The 17,111-nt window shown below is 37.3% G+C and overlaps 1 protein-coding gene across 1 annotated transcript in view; it reads left to right on the top strand.

Annotated features, from left to right (window-relative positions):
* Nucleotides 1-17,111, top strand: part of KCNH1 (potassium voltage-gated channel subfamily H member 1) — a 613,189-nt gene that overhangs the window by 16,451 nt on the left and 579,627 nt on the right. Inside the window, exon 2 of the mRNA XM_044673205.1 lies at nt 11,952-12,075. Coding sequence (XP_044529140.1) covers nt 11,952-12,075 — 124 coding nt within the window. The remainder of the gene's footprint in view (nt 1-11,951; nt 12,076-17,111) is intronic.

The raw sequence follows: 17,111 nt of genomic DNA, 5'->3' as shown, positions 1-17,111 counted from the left end.
AAAGGCGCCAAATTTTCTCTTTTATACTTTCTCTGACACCTCCCACAAAGGAAGTGGGAGGTGTCAGGGGAAGTTGTAACAGAGAGAGTCCTGAGAGTTGTAATCTTCCAGGGTTTATAACAATTTCAGATGACACAAGTATCAATACCTATTTGCGTCATAAAAAGAGCTTGGAAGAAGTCCTTCTTCCTATATTTTTCTAAATAGATTATGTAGTATTGGAGTTTTTTGTTCTTTGAATGTTTGGTAGAATTTGCTTGTAAATCCATCTGGCCCTAGGGCCTTTTGCTTAGGGAGTTCTTTGAAATTAGTTCAGTTTCTTTTTCAGTGATGGGATTTATTTCCTCTTTTGCTAATCTGGGTAGTTTACATTTTTAAAAAATTTTCATTTATTTCACTTAGGTTGTCCAGTTTATTGGTATATAGTTGGGCAAAATGTCTACTAATAATTATTTTAATTTATTCTTCATTGGTAATGATTTCACCATTTTAATTTTTGATACTTATAATCTGTCTTCTTTTTGTTTTTAAATCAAGTTAACAAATGCTTTATCTATTTTATTTATTTTCCCATAAAACCAACTCCTTTTCTTATTTTTAAGTTCAATGGTTTTCTTACTTTCAAATTTATTAACTTCTTCCCTGATTTTTAGGATTTCCAATTTGATGTTTAATTAGGGATTTTATATTTGTTCTTTTTCTAGTTTTTAAAGTTGCATGTCCAATTCATTGACCTGCTTTTTCTCTATTTTTATTGATGCAAGCATTTATAGATATATATTTCCCTGTAATTATACTTTGTCTGTATCCCATAAATTTTGATATGTTATTTCCTCATTGTCATTTTCCTTAATGAAATTGTTGATTGTTTTTATGCTTTGTTCTTTGACTTAGTCATTCTTCAGGATAAGATTATTTAGTTTCCAATTAATTTTTAGTTTTTCTGCTACCCTTTGTTGAGTGTAATTTTTATTGCATCATGGTCTAAAAAGTATGCATTTAATATTTCTGCTTTTCCTCATTTGGTTGTGAGGTTTTTATGCTCTATTATGTGGTCCACTTTTGTGAAGGTGCCATGTACTGCTGAGAAAAAGGGTGTATTCCTTTCTATTCAGTTTTCTCCAGAGGTCTATCATATCCACTTTTTAAATTCTCTTTATTTCTTTAACTTCTTTCTTGCTTCTTTTTGGGTTGGATTTATCTACTTCTGAGAGGGGAAGATTGAGGTTCTCCCACCAGTAACATTTTACTATCTTTAATACCTGTAACTTATGTAACTTTTCTTTTTTAGAAATTTGGATGCTATGCCATTTGCTGCATATATGTTTAATATTGATATTGCTTCATTATCTATAGTGCTTTTTTATTATGATGCAATTTCCTTCCTTTTCTCTTTCAATTAGGTCAGTTTTTACTTTTACTTTGTCAGATCATGATTGCTACCTCTGTTTTTTTTTTTTTTTTAAAATTGTAGTTGAGGCATAGTAGATTCTGCTCTGGCCTGTTTTACTCTATATGTGCCTCTGTGTTTTCCATGTGTTTCTTGCAGACAGCATATTGTGTGGTTCTGGTTTTTAATCCACTCTCTATCCTTTTCCATTTTATGGATGAGTTCATCCTATTCATAATTACAATTATGATTACTAATTGTGTGTTTCCCTTCATCTTATTTTTCCTTATTTCTTCTTCTTTTCTTTCTCCTTTTAGCTTTTCCTTGTTCACAGATATTTTGTTTTCAACAATCACCTGCCCCGACTCAACATCCTTTTTGTCCATCCCCCATCCCTTCTTCCTACTCACTTATTTTCCTGTAGGGTATGGTAGGTTTCTGTAGTTGATTGATGTAGGCGTTATTCCCACTTTCAGCTAGCTAATTAGAGTAAGTTTCAATCATAACTATTTCCCATCTTTTCTTCCACTGTATTTTTCACTCATGTGCTTATTAATGAGAGGTGTTTTATCCTCTTCTATTTCTCCTTTCTTCTTCTCCCCCTGTGTTCCTCCCATCCCTTTTTTTATCAGCCTACCTTATTTTGCTTCCTTCTTTCTTTCTATGTATTCTCCTTTTCATTGCTCTAATAGTGATAAAGTTCTTAACTATCTTAGGTATTTTAGGTATCTTGCATACTTTAAGTACCTTACCTTTTTCAAGTATCATAGACATCTTCATTATTTCAACTATCACCTACCAGGTTTGAATGTATTCAATTCAACTTTATCAAAACTCTCAAGTTTTCTTTTTATCTTTTTATGCTTCTCTCAAGTGTTGAGTTTTCTATTCAGCTCTGTTTTTTTTGTCAGGAAAGTCTGGAATTTCCCATTTCATTAAATGTCTATTTCCTCCCTTCCCTGCCCCTCCCCCCCCCCCGGAGGATTATGCTCAGTTTTGGAAGTCAAGGTTGTAGTTCTAGATCCTTTTCCTTTTGGAGTATCATATCCCATGTCTTCTGGTCCTTTAATGTAGAATCTTCTAGGTCTTATGTAATCCTTACTTTGGCTTTTCAATATTTGAATTATTTCTATTTGGTAGCTTATAGTACTTTCCCCTTGGCTTGGGAGTTCTGGAATTTGGCTACAATAATCCTGGAGTATTTTATGTTGGAGGTCTTTTTCAGGACATGATCAGTGGATTCTCTCAATTTCTATTTTTTTCTCTTGCTCAAGGATATCAGGACAGTTTACCTTGATGATTTCTTGTAATATGTCCAGAGCCTTTTTTTGATTATGACTTTCTTCAGTTTTTACCCCACCCCCACCCCATTTCAGTTTGGCCCATTCTGTTCATTAGGGAGTTGTTTTATTCAAGATATTTTTCTACCTTAATTTTCTTTTGACCCATTCTAGTTTTGAGGGAGTTTATTTCTTCAGTGAATTTTCTCCCTAGCTATTGAGTTTTCCTGTCAAGTCTCTTATTATTTGGTTTTTAAAATTTCTTTTCAAGATCTTCCAGGGGTTCATTTGAAGCCTGGCATCCATTCACACATTCCTTTGAGGCTTCACAGGTTTCCTTTTTGGCATTGTTGTCCTCTTCTGAGTTCATATTTTGTCTTTTTTGTCACTATAACTTTCTAAGGTTAGGGTTTTTTGGTCTTTTGCTCATTATTCTAGTTGTTTCTCCTCCCCTTCCCCATTACCTTATCTATCTGTTGAGGTCCTTCTCTATTCTTAGTATAGAGGATGCTCTGCTTCAAGCTTTCAGAGTACTCTTCTCTGGTACTTGGGGTAGGCCCAGCTGCTTTTGTTCTTTATAGTGGCTGGCTTGTTCTGGGGAATTTTGCAGCTGCTTTGTCTAGCTTATATTCAACACCCTGTGCTAACAGTTCCCCTGTTGTTTTATGGGCTGGGCAGATCCCTTGCTCTGGTCTCTACCACCTCAGGCACTTGGGCTGCCACATGGGTGTTAGTAGGATCCTGAAGTTCTAGGTCCTCCTCTCTCCTCCCTTCTGACCTCAGGGCTTTATTGCCACATGAAGAGTTTGTAGGTTTCCTGCCTTCTCTGCCTTTTATAGTTGGAGTGACTTGGGCTTGGTTCTTTCTGCATCTTCAACATTGTTGCCTCTAGCAGAGTCACCACATGTTGGGCTGCTCCAAATTCTGCCTTTTCTAACAAATTCTACCTGGGCTGCTCTTTCCTCTTATCCCAGTGAGACATATTTCTCTAGGTTGCCTTTATTTTGTGGTGATTTATTTTCTTTTCTTTGTGTGTGTGTAGGGATCAGGGGAAGAGAGTGTCCTTTACTCTGCCATCTTCATTCCCAGCATACAGCATTGACTCTTTCTTTCTTAACACTTACCTTTCTTCTTGGAATCAATACCACATATAGGTTCCAAGACAGAAGAGTGGTAAAGGCTTAGGCAGTGGCAGTTAATTGACTTGCTCAGGGTCATACAGCTAGGAAGACCCTAAGGCAAGATATGAGCCCAGGACCTCCTATCTCTAAGCATCATTCGTTCTAAGACTAAGTTGTAGAGAAAATGGCAACATGCATTGATAGAGGGAGTTTCCACACCTAGAAATTCCCTATAGTAATGAAGTCATAGCCAGTGCCTGTTAAAGATTTGGTTTGTGTGTCTATCTTAAATATGCATGTGTATGTGTGTATGGTATATTAATTAATTATTGCACTGACTCCTCTTTCTTTCCCACTTGCACCCTTTCTAATCTGGGCCATTATTACAGCACCCACTTCTCCTACAGCTGGAAGCTGAGAATCCTTCCCTAACCAGGGATTCTGCAGCTACTGCCACTGCCCCATGTGTTTATGTTTGTCTATCTGTATATAAAATTCTTTATTAGGGGTGCTCAATCTCTAGGCAAAAGTCAATCATTCTTATGTTTTGAGCTGTGGACCAGAAATCCAGATCCCATTCTCAGATACCATCATTTCCTGACTCTGCCTTTCTCTTTAGAAGGACTCGCCTTTGATTGACCACAGTAATGTAATATCATGTGTGCCCCTTCAATTGTTTATCTTGGATTTCATAACCGTTAGCAATGCTTTCTAAACATCAACTGGCATAATCATTTGTCCTTATGCAAATCTTGAGAAACAGATTATAATACTCAGGTTTGACAAGTTTGGGGAAGTTATCTTTCATGTCTTACCTGTATGCATGTGCTGGGAAGATTGTAGCTTTTTTTTTTTTTTTTTTTTGGCTAATGTCAGAGTGACTTATGCCTTGGTACCCTGAACCTTGGAGTTGCCAACCCTACCACTTATTTCTTCCTCTGATATTTACTTCATGTTCTCATTCCTAACAGTACTTATCATTGCTCCTGGAAATATAAGCTAGGTGGCACAGAACACCAGACAGTAACCAAAATTCCTGAGTTCAAATCCTGCCTTAGACACTAGTTTTGTGACTCTGGGCAAGCCACTTAACCTATATTTGCCTCAATTTCCTCATCTGTAAGATGATGATAATATTGGTACCCACTTCCAATAACTATTGTCAGGATCAAATGAGATAATAATTGAGAACATATAGTGCAGTGCCTCGCACATAGCAACATTATATAAATACTACCTATTATTAAGAAACAATGTCCTCATTAGAGGGTCTAGCTCCTTTCTTTAGTGGAAACAATATTTTTCTTTAATCTCTTATTTAGTTGTTTTGGTGATGGTCTTTCCTCCCCCTGCCAGTCTTCACTGTGTCACATTCTTCTATACTCAAAACTTGTGACATAGGTCATGATTCCTTTTTTTGTCTTTTCAGATTTTTTTTCTCCATTTTTCTTACTTTGGAGCTTGTTCTCCCTTTAAAGAATTTTTTAATCTTCCTAAAACTCTGGAGAGTGGCAAGGCATCCCTTGAGCACCATTAACTCCTCCTTGAAGAGGGAAATCAGCCAGAACTTTGAGGATATTTAAGAATTGCTTCGCTGCCGCTAAAAGACAAATATTCTTACTCTATGAAGGTTATTGTAAAATTATTCCTCTTTCTCTTTTGGAAGCTAGATCTTTGGTTATCCGTTCTTACTGGTAACTCTTGTGGCTAAAGTCTTAGCAAAAAATGTCCAAAATGAAAGCACTTTGTATTATTTCATTTTATCCACATAATAGTCATGTGAGGGAGGCTATTATCCCCATTTGATAGATGAAGAAACTGAGGCTCAAATCTTTGCCAAAGACCACATAATCAGTAAGTAGCACACCCAGAATTTGATCCCATGCCTTTTGATGCCAATTTAGTGGACTATACTATTTTCCTTTGTCTTTGATTGATCTTCTCTTTATCTCTTACTATCATATGGTTAACCTAGAAGGTGTGTGAATATCTAATTTTCACCAGTTTTATAAAAAAGTGTAGTAGACATAGCTTCAGGACTCTATTTTTCAAGCAATAGTCAATCCAAGGATTGTGTGAGACATAGTATAGAGTTTGGAGGGAGAGGCAGAGGAGAGGATCTTTGAAGTAATATGACTGTGGAGTCCCTGAACCTAGGAGTTATGGATAATCCTGATGATTCCATAGTTGAGGTAAGTTTCAGCTATTTTCCATTTTACCTCAAAACAATCTGAGAAATGAAACTTCAAGAGAAGATAGCACAATACCATAAACATTACCCTATCAGGGCTACAGATTCTGAAGTGAACTGTCTTGCAGAACCAGAGAGATTAAACTAGAAATTATATTATAACTACCCTAGAGATATATGCAGTTGCTCCTATTTGTGTATGAGTTCCAGAAATACTTTCACTGTTTGATTCCGTTCCTTGTTTTTTTTTTTATGGTTTAATATCTTAAATTAATGTTTCTGCTATTGGATTCTCTATATCTTTTTTATGGTTTGGAAATAGAATTTGGATTAGATAAGGACTTGATCCATGAATTATATAGTTTATTTCTACTCTTCCCCCACAAACAACAATAAATTTGGGGGGGAGGGTTAAAAAGGAGTGCTACAATGGTGAGTTCAAACATCTAAGTTTAATGTAAACAGGTTTTAGGGACTTAGACTAGTCATTCTCTAAGTAGCCTCTTCAACAGAGGAAATGGCATCCTTTTTTGAAGAGCACTTTATCTGTTAGAGTGTTTACATGCAGTAGTATCTTAAATACATGCACCATATCAATAAGAGTTCTTATTGAGTATTAAAGTCAGGTTTTCTTGATTCTGTAGAATGTAGAACAAGCAAAATCCCAGGCACTAATACTGGTTTGTAAGAGAGCAGATAGTCTCTGCCCTTCTCTAGAGGTTGTTAAAAATCAAGGCACTTCATCCAGCTGAGGATCAGAGAATTCACACTGGAGAGAAACCTTATGTATGTAATGAATGTGGGAAGCCCTTTGGTCTCAGTTCATTCAATACTGAACATCAGAAGTATCATACTGACAAGAAACTTTCTAAATGTAATGAAAATGGAAAAGCAGTTATCCAGAGTAAAAAAATCTCATCAGACATCAGAGAATTCATACTGGAGACAAACTCTCTGAATGTAACGAATGCAGGAAAGTCTTCAGGTCGTCTTCAACATCCATCAGATAGTTGGAGAAGTTTCACATTGGAAAGGAAGACTAACAATGTCATAAATGTGTGAAAAGTTCATTTTACAATTATCACATTGATAAATATCTACCTGAACTTGTTACCAGCTATGTTATTGGTTTAGGTTTGGGAGAGAAAAGGATTCCTTCCCATCCTCAGCCTGCATTTAATTTCTATCTTACAATATACATTTTTAGTTTTGTTGATTCATTCTTTTTTTTTTTAAACATTTCCTTCTGTCTTAGAATCAATACTAAGTATTAGTTCCAAGGAAGAAGAGTGGTTAGGGATAGGCAATGGGGATTAAGTGAATTTCCCAGGGTCACACAGCTAGGAAGTATCTGAGTTTGGATTTGAACCCAGGACCTCCTGTCTCTAATTGCTGAGGCACCTAACTGCCCCTGATACATACTTTTTTTTTAAACTTTCCAATAGAAGTCTCCCTTATAACAAAGGAAAAACTATGAGCAAATCAAAGGTCTCAGGAAGCACATCTAATAACACATGCAATGTTATATACCTACAACCCCCCCCCCCCCCCCTTAAGAAAGAGAAATATATTTAATTTTTGTTCCCTGGAGTCATGATTTTTATTTGCAATACACAATAGCTGCCACTAGATGGTAGTAACTTTGTACAAGTCCGTGTAGGTATTGGTCAATAAGCATTTATTAAGCGCCTAATACCATGTTAGCAATGAAATAACACTAAATTTTTGAAATACCAGCAGAAAGTTGTTACCAAAGGAAATCAATTTGTCTTTCAGTTTTGAAGGGAAGGAAGACAGAAGGTTTTAGTGTCTTTGTATCTCCCTCACCTTGCACCATGCCAAGTACATAGTAGGTGTTTCTTGTATAAATGCTTGTTGATTGATAGATTAGCTCTACTGCTGATTTACTGGGTAACCTCGTCCAAGTCAAATTACTTCTTTGAGCCTCGGATTCTTTCTTTCTTTTTCTTGAAACACCCTTACCTTTGGTCTTAGAACCAATATTATATAATTCAGTTCCAAGGCAGAAGAGCAGTAAGGACTAGGCGATAGGGGTTAAGTGACTTGCCTAGAGTCACACAGCTAGGAAGTGTTTGAGGTCAGATATGGACACAGGACCTCTTGTCTCCAGGACTGGCTTTCTATCCACTGAGCCACCTAGCTTTCTCTGGGTGTCAAGTTCTTTAACATTAAGATGAAGAAGTTGGATTAGAGATGATTTCTAATGTTCCTTCTATTTCTTTAAATAAAGTTTTTTTATTTATTTAAATATTTCCCATGGTTACATGATTTATGATTTCTTTTCTCTCCTTCCTCCCCCACTCCTAGAGATGACAAGAAATTCCACTGGCTTATATATGTATCATTGTTCAAAACCCATTTCCATGTTATTCATATTTGCAGTAGAGTGACCCTTTAATATCAAAACCCCAATCATACCCCCATCGAACCATGTGATTGATTATATGTTTTTCTTCTGTGTTTCTACTCCCACAGTTCTTTCTCTGGATATGAATAGTGTTCTTTCTCATAAGTTCCTCTGTATTGTCCTGAATCATTGCATTGCTGCTAATAGAGAAGTCCATTACATTCAATTGTACCACAGTGTATCCATCTCTGTGTATAATGTTCTCCTGGTTCTGTTCCTTTTGCTCTGCATCAGTTCCTGGAGGTCATTCCAGTTCACATAGAAATCCTCCAGTTCTTTATTCCTTTGAGCACAGTAGTATTCCATCACCAGCAGATACCACAATTTGTTCAGCCATTCCCCAATTGATGGGCACTCCCTCATTTTCCAATTTTTTGCCGCCATAAAGAATGTGGCTATAAGTATTTTTGTATAAGTGTTTTCCCTTATTATCTCTTTGGCATTCTTTTAAAGCCCTTTGTGCATAGTTCCTAATTGCCCTCCAGCATGTTTGGACCAATTCACAACTCCACCAGCAGTGTATTAGTGTCCTAATTTTGCCCCATCCCCTCCAACATTTATCACTTTCCTTTGCTGCTATATTGGCCAGTCTGCTATGTAATGTTCCTTCTATTTCTAACTCTTTTTTGACCTCCCATTGATTCCTTTGGTTTTGTGGGACCTATTCCATTTTAGAATGGAGTCTTGTGTAAGTAGGTGCATCCTTCACTGAAGACAGAGAGCATTATTCTGCAGAGCTTGGAGTTTCAAAGAGATATAGTTGGATTCTTAGCTCTGAACTGGATAGCTGATGTTGATAAGTAACCTTTGTAGGAGGAAGTCATAGGAGTTATGGCTATAATTCAATAGAGGATAATGACAGAATATTATTAGAGATTTCTATTAAAAAATCCAAGACTCTTCAGCCAAACCTTCTAACTTGGCAGTGTAAGTGGGATTGAAGATTCCAAAATCATCTCCCTAGTGTTTGTGTATTTTCTCATATCCAGATCATGTTGAATTTGGAAGTGGAAGCATGAAGCTATACTCTTTATTTAAGCAGCAAGTTACTTTCCTAATTATATTTTGTTGAAGTTTGTACATCGGTACAAATTGACATCAGCTCCAAAACAGTGAATAACCCAGAAAGCGTTTTCTTTTGGACTTTAGAGTACCTCTCCAGGCAGCCAAAACAGACATTCCAAAGTCTTTGAACTAAAGCTTGTACCTTTTACTCAGAGGAGAAACTCTTACTCAGGGCTCATTTATTTTAATTTCAGATTCAATTCTAACAAGTATTGTTTGGTTTCCTAACCAGCAGCAAATTAGATGTGATTTACATGATCCAAGTTCCTGAAAGGAAAAAGGAAGACAGAAAAAAATAAGTCCACAAGGACCAGAGAAGTCTTTGGAAATGAAAGTGAGAATAAATTTAAATAAGCTAGACTTTCATCTTTACCATCTGAAGCAAGAAAAGAATAAATGATAGAATAGTTTGAAGGTGACCTGAAAGGGTTAATGCAGTTCCCTAGATGACTGAATTTAGATGGAAGTAGAGTCACAAAAATTACTTATGGCTACTTAAAGAAATTAGATGGTTAAGGAGACCCACCAAGTGTGGTGAGAGGTTCCTTTAGATACAGTGAGGTCACTTTAACTGTTACTCAGTTGGAAAAGACCAAGATGTCTTTAGAGGAATCCCCTTAAAGTGTTTCTTCAGTGGAAGAGAACATATATCACCTGCTAGCTTCCCATTTTAACTAATTATCTTTGATAAGCAGCAATTTAACTCAGTTGTTTCTGTACTACGAAGGAATATAAATGCTATCAGTGTCCTCTAGATATTGACATCTAGGACCAAAGCCCTTATTGTCTTGATCTTATTATAGGTCTGGTAGGGTGAACATCTGGTTCAAATTCCACAAAACCCAATTCACTATTATCAAACTATGGTCAGTTCTTGCTTATCTTTGAATAGGTTATCAACTTTGCAAATTAAGCACAAGAAATTATGGTTGGAGATATTCTCAGATACCATCCATTCATTAAACAAATACTTTTTAACTTGATGCAGGCTACTGTGCTAGGCTCTGGAAATTCAAAGACAAAAATACCCCCCCCCCCCAAATCGTTGCCCTAAAGGAGCTTATTTTTTGCTGAGTGGATGCAATATCTACACAGATAAGTCAATAAAGTCTGAGGAGGGCAGAGGAGGAGAGAACTCTATTGATTTGGGGGATCAGGAAAAGCTGATAATAATTGAACTGAGTCTGGGAGACAACTAAGAATACTAATAAATAGAGAACTTTTTTTAACCATGTGACCTCCTCATCCCTGGAAATTGCTCTGTCTCTGTGGCACCTTCTATTGATTGGTTGATTCCTCTGAGAATCTCCATTTTAAGAAAAGTGTCCAGGCCAGTCATGTCTCCATTGTGTCTCTGTATGGGCACCTTTTCCCCCTCCTTCTTCCTTCTGTTTTGTTAGCTTTTTTTTTTATCCTTCCATTGCCACTCCCTAACCATCTTAGAATATAAGCTCCCTGAAGGCAGAGACTGTCCTTTATGTTCCTATTGTTTTCCCCCAGTGCCTGGCACATAGTAAACACTAAAACTTGCTTGTTGACTTCTTAAGACAAGGAGTGCATTCCAGGCTTTCAGGACTTCCTGTATGAAGGTGGGAATGCCGAGTCCAATCCTCACCTGAACCATGAATGCCTTCTACAGCATTCTTAATAAGTGTCAATGCTTGAGCACATTTAGTGCCAGGCAACAACTGTGTAAATAGAGTCGCTCTCTACTTGCTATGTTTAATCTCAACCCAAGCCTCCACCTGCCACTTAGCCTGCTTTCCAGATACCTGCCCCTGCTTGTAGTATGTGCTTGGGGTGTGCAAACTCATTTATTGTTGGTCTGAGCTAAATTGAATTAGAAAAGCAAATCCACTGTTGTTACTGAAGACAGAGAAACTAACATAAAAGGCTGAGAAAAAATAACTTGGGAATTGTTTTGTTACCTATATAGCCCTCCATTAGTATGAACATTGACTGTAGTCTTATAGGGACCTTGCTTGGTTCTAGGCAGTTTTAGGAATCTTTTGACCAGTCATTTAAACTGACTCCATTTCTTAGTGTCTTTGTAATATAAGAAAGCTGACACTATGATCACTCATCTTTACAAGGATGGATTTCTTCCTGTTTTTTTTTCACCCATAGCAAGTGCCAGCCTCTCTTTTAAAGACTGTACATGGTGGAACAGCTATATGACTCAGTGGATAGAGGGCCAGGCCTGGAGACAGGAGGTCCTGGGTTTGAATGTGGCCTCAGACACTTCCTAGCTGTGTGACCTTGGACAGGTCACTTACCCCCCATTGCCTAGCTTTTACTATTCTTCTGCCTTGGGATTGATTCCTTGAATCCAGTCTAAGACAGAAGGTGAGGGTTTTAAAAAAGACTTCATGGGGATGAGTTTCAGGGAGGAAGAAGTGTCATGACCAGTTGACATTCCATCATTCTTATGCCATATTCCATGTCAACATCTGACCACGTGTGTTCTCTCCAACAGATACCAACTTTGTACTGGGCAACGCTCAGATAGTGGACTGGCCCATCGTCTACAGCAATGATGGATTTTGCAAGTTATCAGGATACCACAGGGCGGAAGTCATGCAAAAAAGCAGTACCTGCAGGTAGTTATGTTTGGAATCTTTCTGATTATAGTAATAACAACAACTTGTTTCTATAGTACTTTCAGGCTTACAACAAAGGGCTTTCTTTAAACCAACACCAACTGTAAAAATCATTCCCATTTTATAGACACAGAAGATGAGGTTGAGACAATTGAGAAATTTACCTATAGTCACATAGCTAGTGAGCATTAGAGCTGAGAGTCACAACTTCTACTCATCTTTCCTGATTCCTAGATTCAAGGCTTCTCCCACTAATCTATTCTGCCATTTTTTTCCCCAGTAATTGCTCATGTTGCTCTGTAGGAAAAAAGAATCAGTTTTGGAATTGTCATTGGCAGCATTTCTCAATCTACAAATGTAGGGACATGAAAGCCAGAAAAAAGTTTGAAAATGAAAAATAAAATTCTCTTCTTCCTCCCTTATTCCTTGAAATATGTTATTTCCCCTCCCTCAAAAGTTTTTAAAAATTGGATCCTGATTATTAAAAGAATGATTAAGGCAACATGGTCATATGATGTTATCTACTCTTTGCTGTCCTAAGGTGAATTTTAAAATATATACAGTAGGGAGGTTCAGCACCTCTCGCCTGGATCATAGCAGCTATAGTAGTAGCCTTCTAATTGGTCTCCTAGATTCCAAGCTTTATTCTCCCTTGTTAATCTTCCATTGAGATGGCAAATTGATATTCTTAAAGCATAGATCTAGCCATGTCACTTCCCTGGCTCAAGAAGCTTATTGTCTTTAGGATAAAACAAAAATTCCTCTGTTTGACTTTTAAAGCCTTCACATTCTGTATCTCCCTCTCTTTCTAGCCTTATTGAATATTATTCTCCTTTATGTACTCTATGTTCAAGTCAAAATGGCCTGTGTGTTCTTCCCTAAATATGACATTCCATCTCTTCTCTCTGTATCTTTGTACAGGATGTGCTTTCTATCTAGAATATATCCCTTCCTCACCTTCATACCACAGAATTCTTTGCTTTCAAATATTGCAGAACAGAGAATAAATACCTTTAGCTGTTTGGGTCAAGAATGGAGTCTGAGTCATTTCACAATATAGCCTTCCTGCAAAGTGAAAGAAGATCTTTGAATGATATAAATTCTAATTCCTTTCACTCCTGCTTCTTCAGACTCTTCAGATTCTCCAGAATGTGAGAAAAATAAATAGATCTGTGTTTAGAAGTACTCACTTGATGTCCCCACCTCCCCATCTCCTAGGGTGGTTGTGAGGGTCAAATGAGATAATAATTGTAAAGCACTTAGCACAGTGCCTGGAATATAGTAAGTGTTATATAAATGTTAGCTATCATCATCATCATCATCATCATCATTGTCATTATTATCATCTTCCAACTAAAAATTTTATTTAAATAAGTGATTAAAGATTATGAAAATCTAGGATCAGAAGGAGCAGGGACTACTATTAGAAGTTATAAAAACAAGACTCATTGGACTAAATTCCAGGCAACAAAGTTATAGTTCATGGTTCTTTTTTCTTTTCTTCCTGAACTCTTCTGAAAGTAAGTATTTTTTTGTATAAACTTCTTTTTTTATCAGTGTGACATGAAGAATGTTAACTACTAGTAAAATGATATCTTTTTTTTACTATAATATTGATGATAGTTTTATGTTCCTATATATTAGTCTACTTCTAAATGGTCAGAAATGATAAGGTGTTAAATTTTCTCAAGTTCAGTAGCTGTTATTCAGTAGCTCTTATGTTGCTTATAACAAAAATGAGAAACATTTAAAATGAACAGATTAAGTTATTCTTTGCATGAACTGCATTTTTCAATATATTAAAGAAAGTTTATGAGCATAACAAGTTAAACATAATGCATTTTTATATTGATCAACTAATAAAGTTATTTTAGACCTATAAAGAACACTTTTTAAAAGCTTTACAAATAGCATGAAGAAAGCAGAGCCCCAACAGGGACAATATACAAAATGACTATGGTAACATAAATGATGTCATGGAGAGGCAGCAAAACCCAGGCCAGTTACAGAAGCAGAGTATCAAAATTAAAGGACACATCTCTCCTTTTGGTTAATAATGGATAGAATAAGTTTTTTCTGTAAATGGGCTTTATGAGGAGTTTGTTCAGTGTTTGTTGAAAAATGTCTTCTGTGTTGAAGTAATGTGCTGAGTGTTTTTAAAACAAAAATCTGAATATTTTTATGTCAATTTGGTGAAATTCTCATTTCTGCTCAAAGACTAGTGAAAAGGATTTTCAAGTCTTCAAACGGATCATGAATGATATATTCTAGCATTCTGGTACAGAGTCCCAATTTCTCTTTTCTGTTTTGTTCCCTCTATACTTCAGTTAATGAGAACAAAATTAGAGAAGTATTATCATGAAATTAACAAAAGTTTTCTTACTTTTAAAGAACCATAGAATCAATCAGATAATAAACATTTATTAAGCATTTACCGTATGTTTACTATAATACATATTAAGGCTCCATGCCTAATGTTGGAATGATATCATTCAAAAACAACGTAGGGACAATTTAGTTCAACACCTTTGTTTTATGCAAGAGTAACTGAATCCAAGATAGTGGAAGTGACTTGCCCAAGGTCAAGGTGCTAGTTAGTAGCAGAGTATTCATAAGAATTTCAGTCTCCTGATACCTGGTCTGTCTCTCAGGCCACTAATCCATACCATTAATCATTGTGGAAGATGGAAGACACAGATGCATAGAACCATGGGAATTCAGGGCAAGAATACTTTAAGAAGGAGATACCTACTGAACAGTTTTGAAGAAGAGGGACAACATATTTTCCAAACTCTCATCTATCAACTAGCATTTATTAAATGATTACTCTGTGCTGGGGGCACTGTCCTAAGCACTGCAGATAGAAAGAAAAAGTGAAAAGAATCCCTGCCTCCCAAGGAACTTACATTCTCAAAGTGGGTAAAACATGTATGTGCATAGGTATATTCAATATATAAACAGAGTAAAGTAAACTCAGAGGGAAAGACACTTATAGCTGGGGGGACCAGTAAAATTTTCCTCTTAAAGGTGATCATTGATCTAAATCTAGGGATTCTAGAAAATTGAGGTGAGGAGAGAGAACATTCTACTCGTGGAGGGGGAGTGCAGCTAGAGAGAAGGCACAGAGACAGGAGACAAAGTCACATTTTAGGAAAAGCAAGTTGGACAGTATGGCTGAATTGTACAGTATGAAGATGGGAATAATATGTACAAAGACTGGACAGATAGAAAGGAGGCAGACTATGAAGGGATTTCAATGTTAAGTAATGACTTAATGCTTAGACTTAGAAACAATAGGGGGTCACTAGAGTTTATTGAGCAGAAGGGGTGATACAGTTAGACATGCAATTAATTTTAATTTTATTCTTATTTAAAAAAAATAACCTTTATCTTCCATCTGAGAATCTATACTATGTACTGGTTCCAGGGCAGAAGAGTGTTAAGGGCTAGGCAATGGGGATTAAGTGACTTGCCCAGGGTCACACAGCTAGGAAGTGTCTGGGGCCAGGTTTGAACTTCCCATCTCTAGGCTTGGCTCTCAATCCACTGAGCCAACTAGAATGTGCCCCTCCTCTATTAAGTGATTTTAAAAATGAGCCGAAATGCTCCTTTCCCAGAGGAGTGGTAGTTGCAGGGTTCTTTACCTTGACATATATGGTCTTTCACCACAATAACATTTTCCCTGTCCAGCATTGTTGGCAACTGAAGTGTGTTCATATGATCATAGATTTAATATTAGAAATCATTGAATTCAGCTCTCACATTTTCTAGGTGAGGGTGCTGTGGCCCAGAGAAATTAAAGGCTTTGTTCAATGCCCCTTTGGGAGTTGATGGCAGAGCCAGATTTAAATTCAGTTCCAAATCCAAGATTCTTTCCACAGTATTGTGTTGCTTCCCGTATGTTTTACTTAAATGACTTTTTTAGACTACTGAAGCCAAGATATATTTATTGTAGCTGTTTTACACAAATCTTTCCAAAAATGCATTCCACACTTCTCTGTCTTTTAAAATGTAGCATAATGTCTTTTTTAAAGAATCAGGGTTGGAGGCGGGGTTAAGATGGCAGCAGAGTAAAAAGTAACTGCTGGACCTCTCCTAACCCACGCATATAGGACTCCTCATGAAGACATAAAAACAAATCCAGAGGAAAGAAGGGACCCCACAACAGGGTGCAGCATTGAAGGTACGTGGAATCGGGGCATTTCCGTGCTATAAAGGGGTGAAACAGCTCTCATGAAAACACAAGCAGAGCAACCACCTCCCCTACCCCATACCACCTACAACTCCAAAGCCAGCACACAAGTCAGAGCAAGTTTGGGGCACCCATTAAGTCATTGGCAGCTCACCAGGGGTTTGTTCCTGAGAGCAAGCAAGACTTAAGACCCCCCAAGAGGTTAAAGAACTCATGGACTCTGAACACAGACCCTGAGCCCAGGCGCAGGCAAAGGGGCTGACACAGGCGCGGGCTAAGGCGCGGACTAAGGAGTGGACTAAGGCGTGGACAAAGGAGCTGATTCTGAGTGCAGGAGCGGACCTTGAGTGGGGACCCAGTGCAGAGAGGTGCTTGACTGTGGAAGCAGCTCCCTGAGACTGTTAAAGGAGCTTCAGGCAGAAGAACGAGCAAGGAGACCACCAGGAGGCTTGTCCCAGAACAACTAGACCTGAGATCTCAGGAGTCTAAAGAGTGCAGAGAGATCCTGGGCACAAGCATAAAGCTGAGAGGGAACTCAGCTTACAAGGCAAGCCAGAATCATCAGGACAACCAGAAGAGAAAGATGAAGAAGAAAAAACCTTTAACACTTGACAACTTTTACACAGAAAAAATCCAGACAACAGAGGAAACAGTAGAGGAGAACAAACAATCCAAACCTTCCCAAAACAATGAAAATGGGTCACAAGGTCTTGAAGAGTTCAGATCTGAGATCATGAGAAAGATGGAAGAGATCTGGCAAGAAAATAACAGTTTAAAAGGCAGAATTTCACAATTGGAAAGTGAGGCAAGTAAATCAAAGACCAGAAATGACCAGATTGAAAAG

This window comes from Gracilinanus agilis, chromosome 4, assembly GCF_016433145.1.
Source record: "Gracilinanus agilis isolate LMUSP501 chromosome 4, AgileGrace, whole genome shotgun sequence".
NCBI classification, from domain to species: domain Eukaryota; kingdom Metazoa; phylum Chordata; class Mammalia; order Didelphimorphia; family Didelphidae; genus Gracilinanus; species Gracilinanus agilis.
Note: the sequence above shows the minus strand (reverse complement) of the source record. Positions and strands in the feature narration are given on the sequence as shown.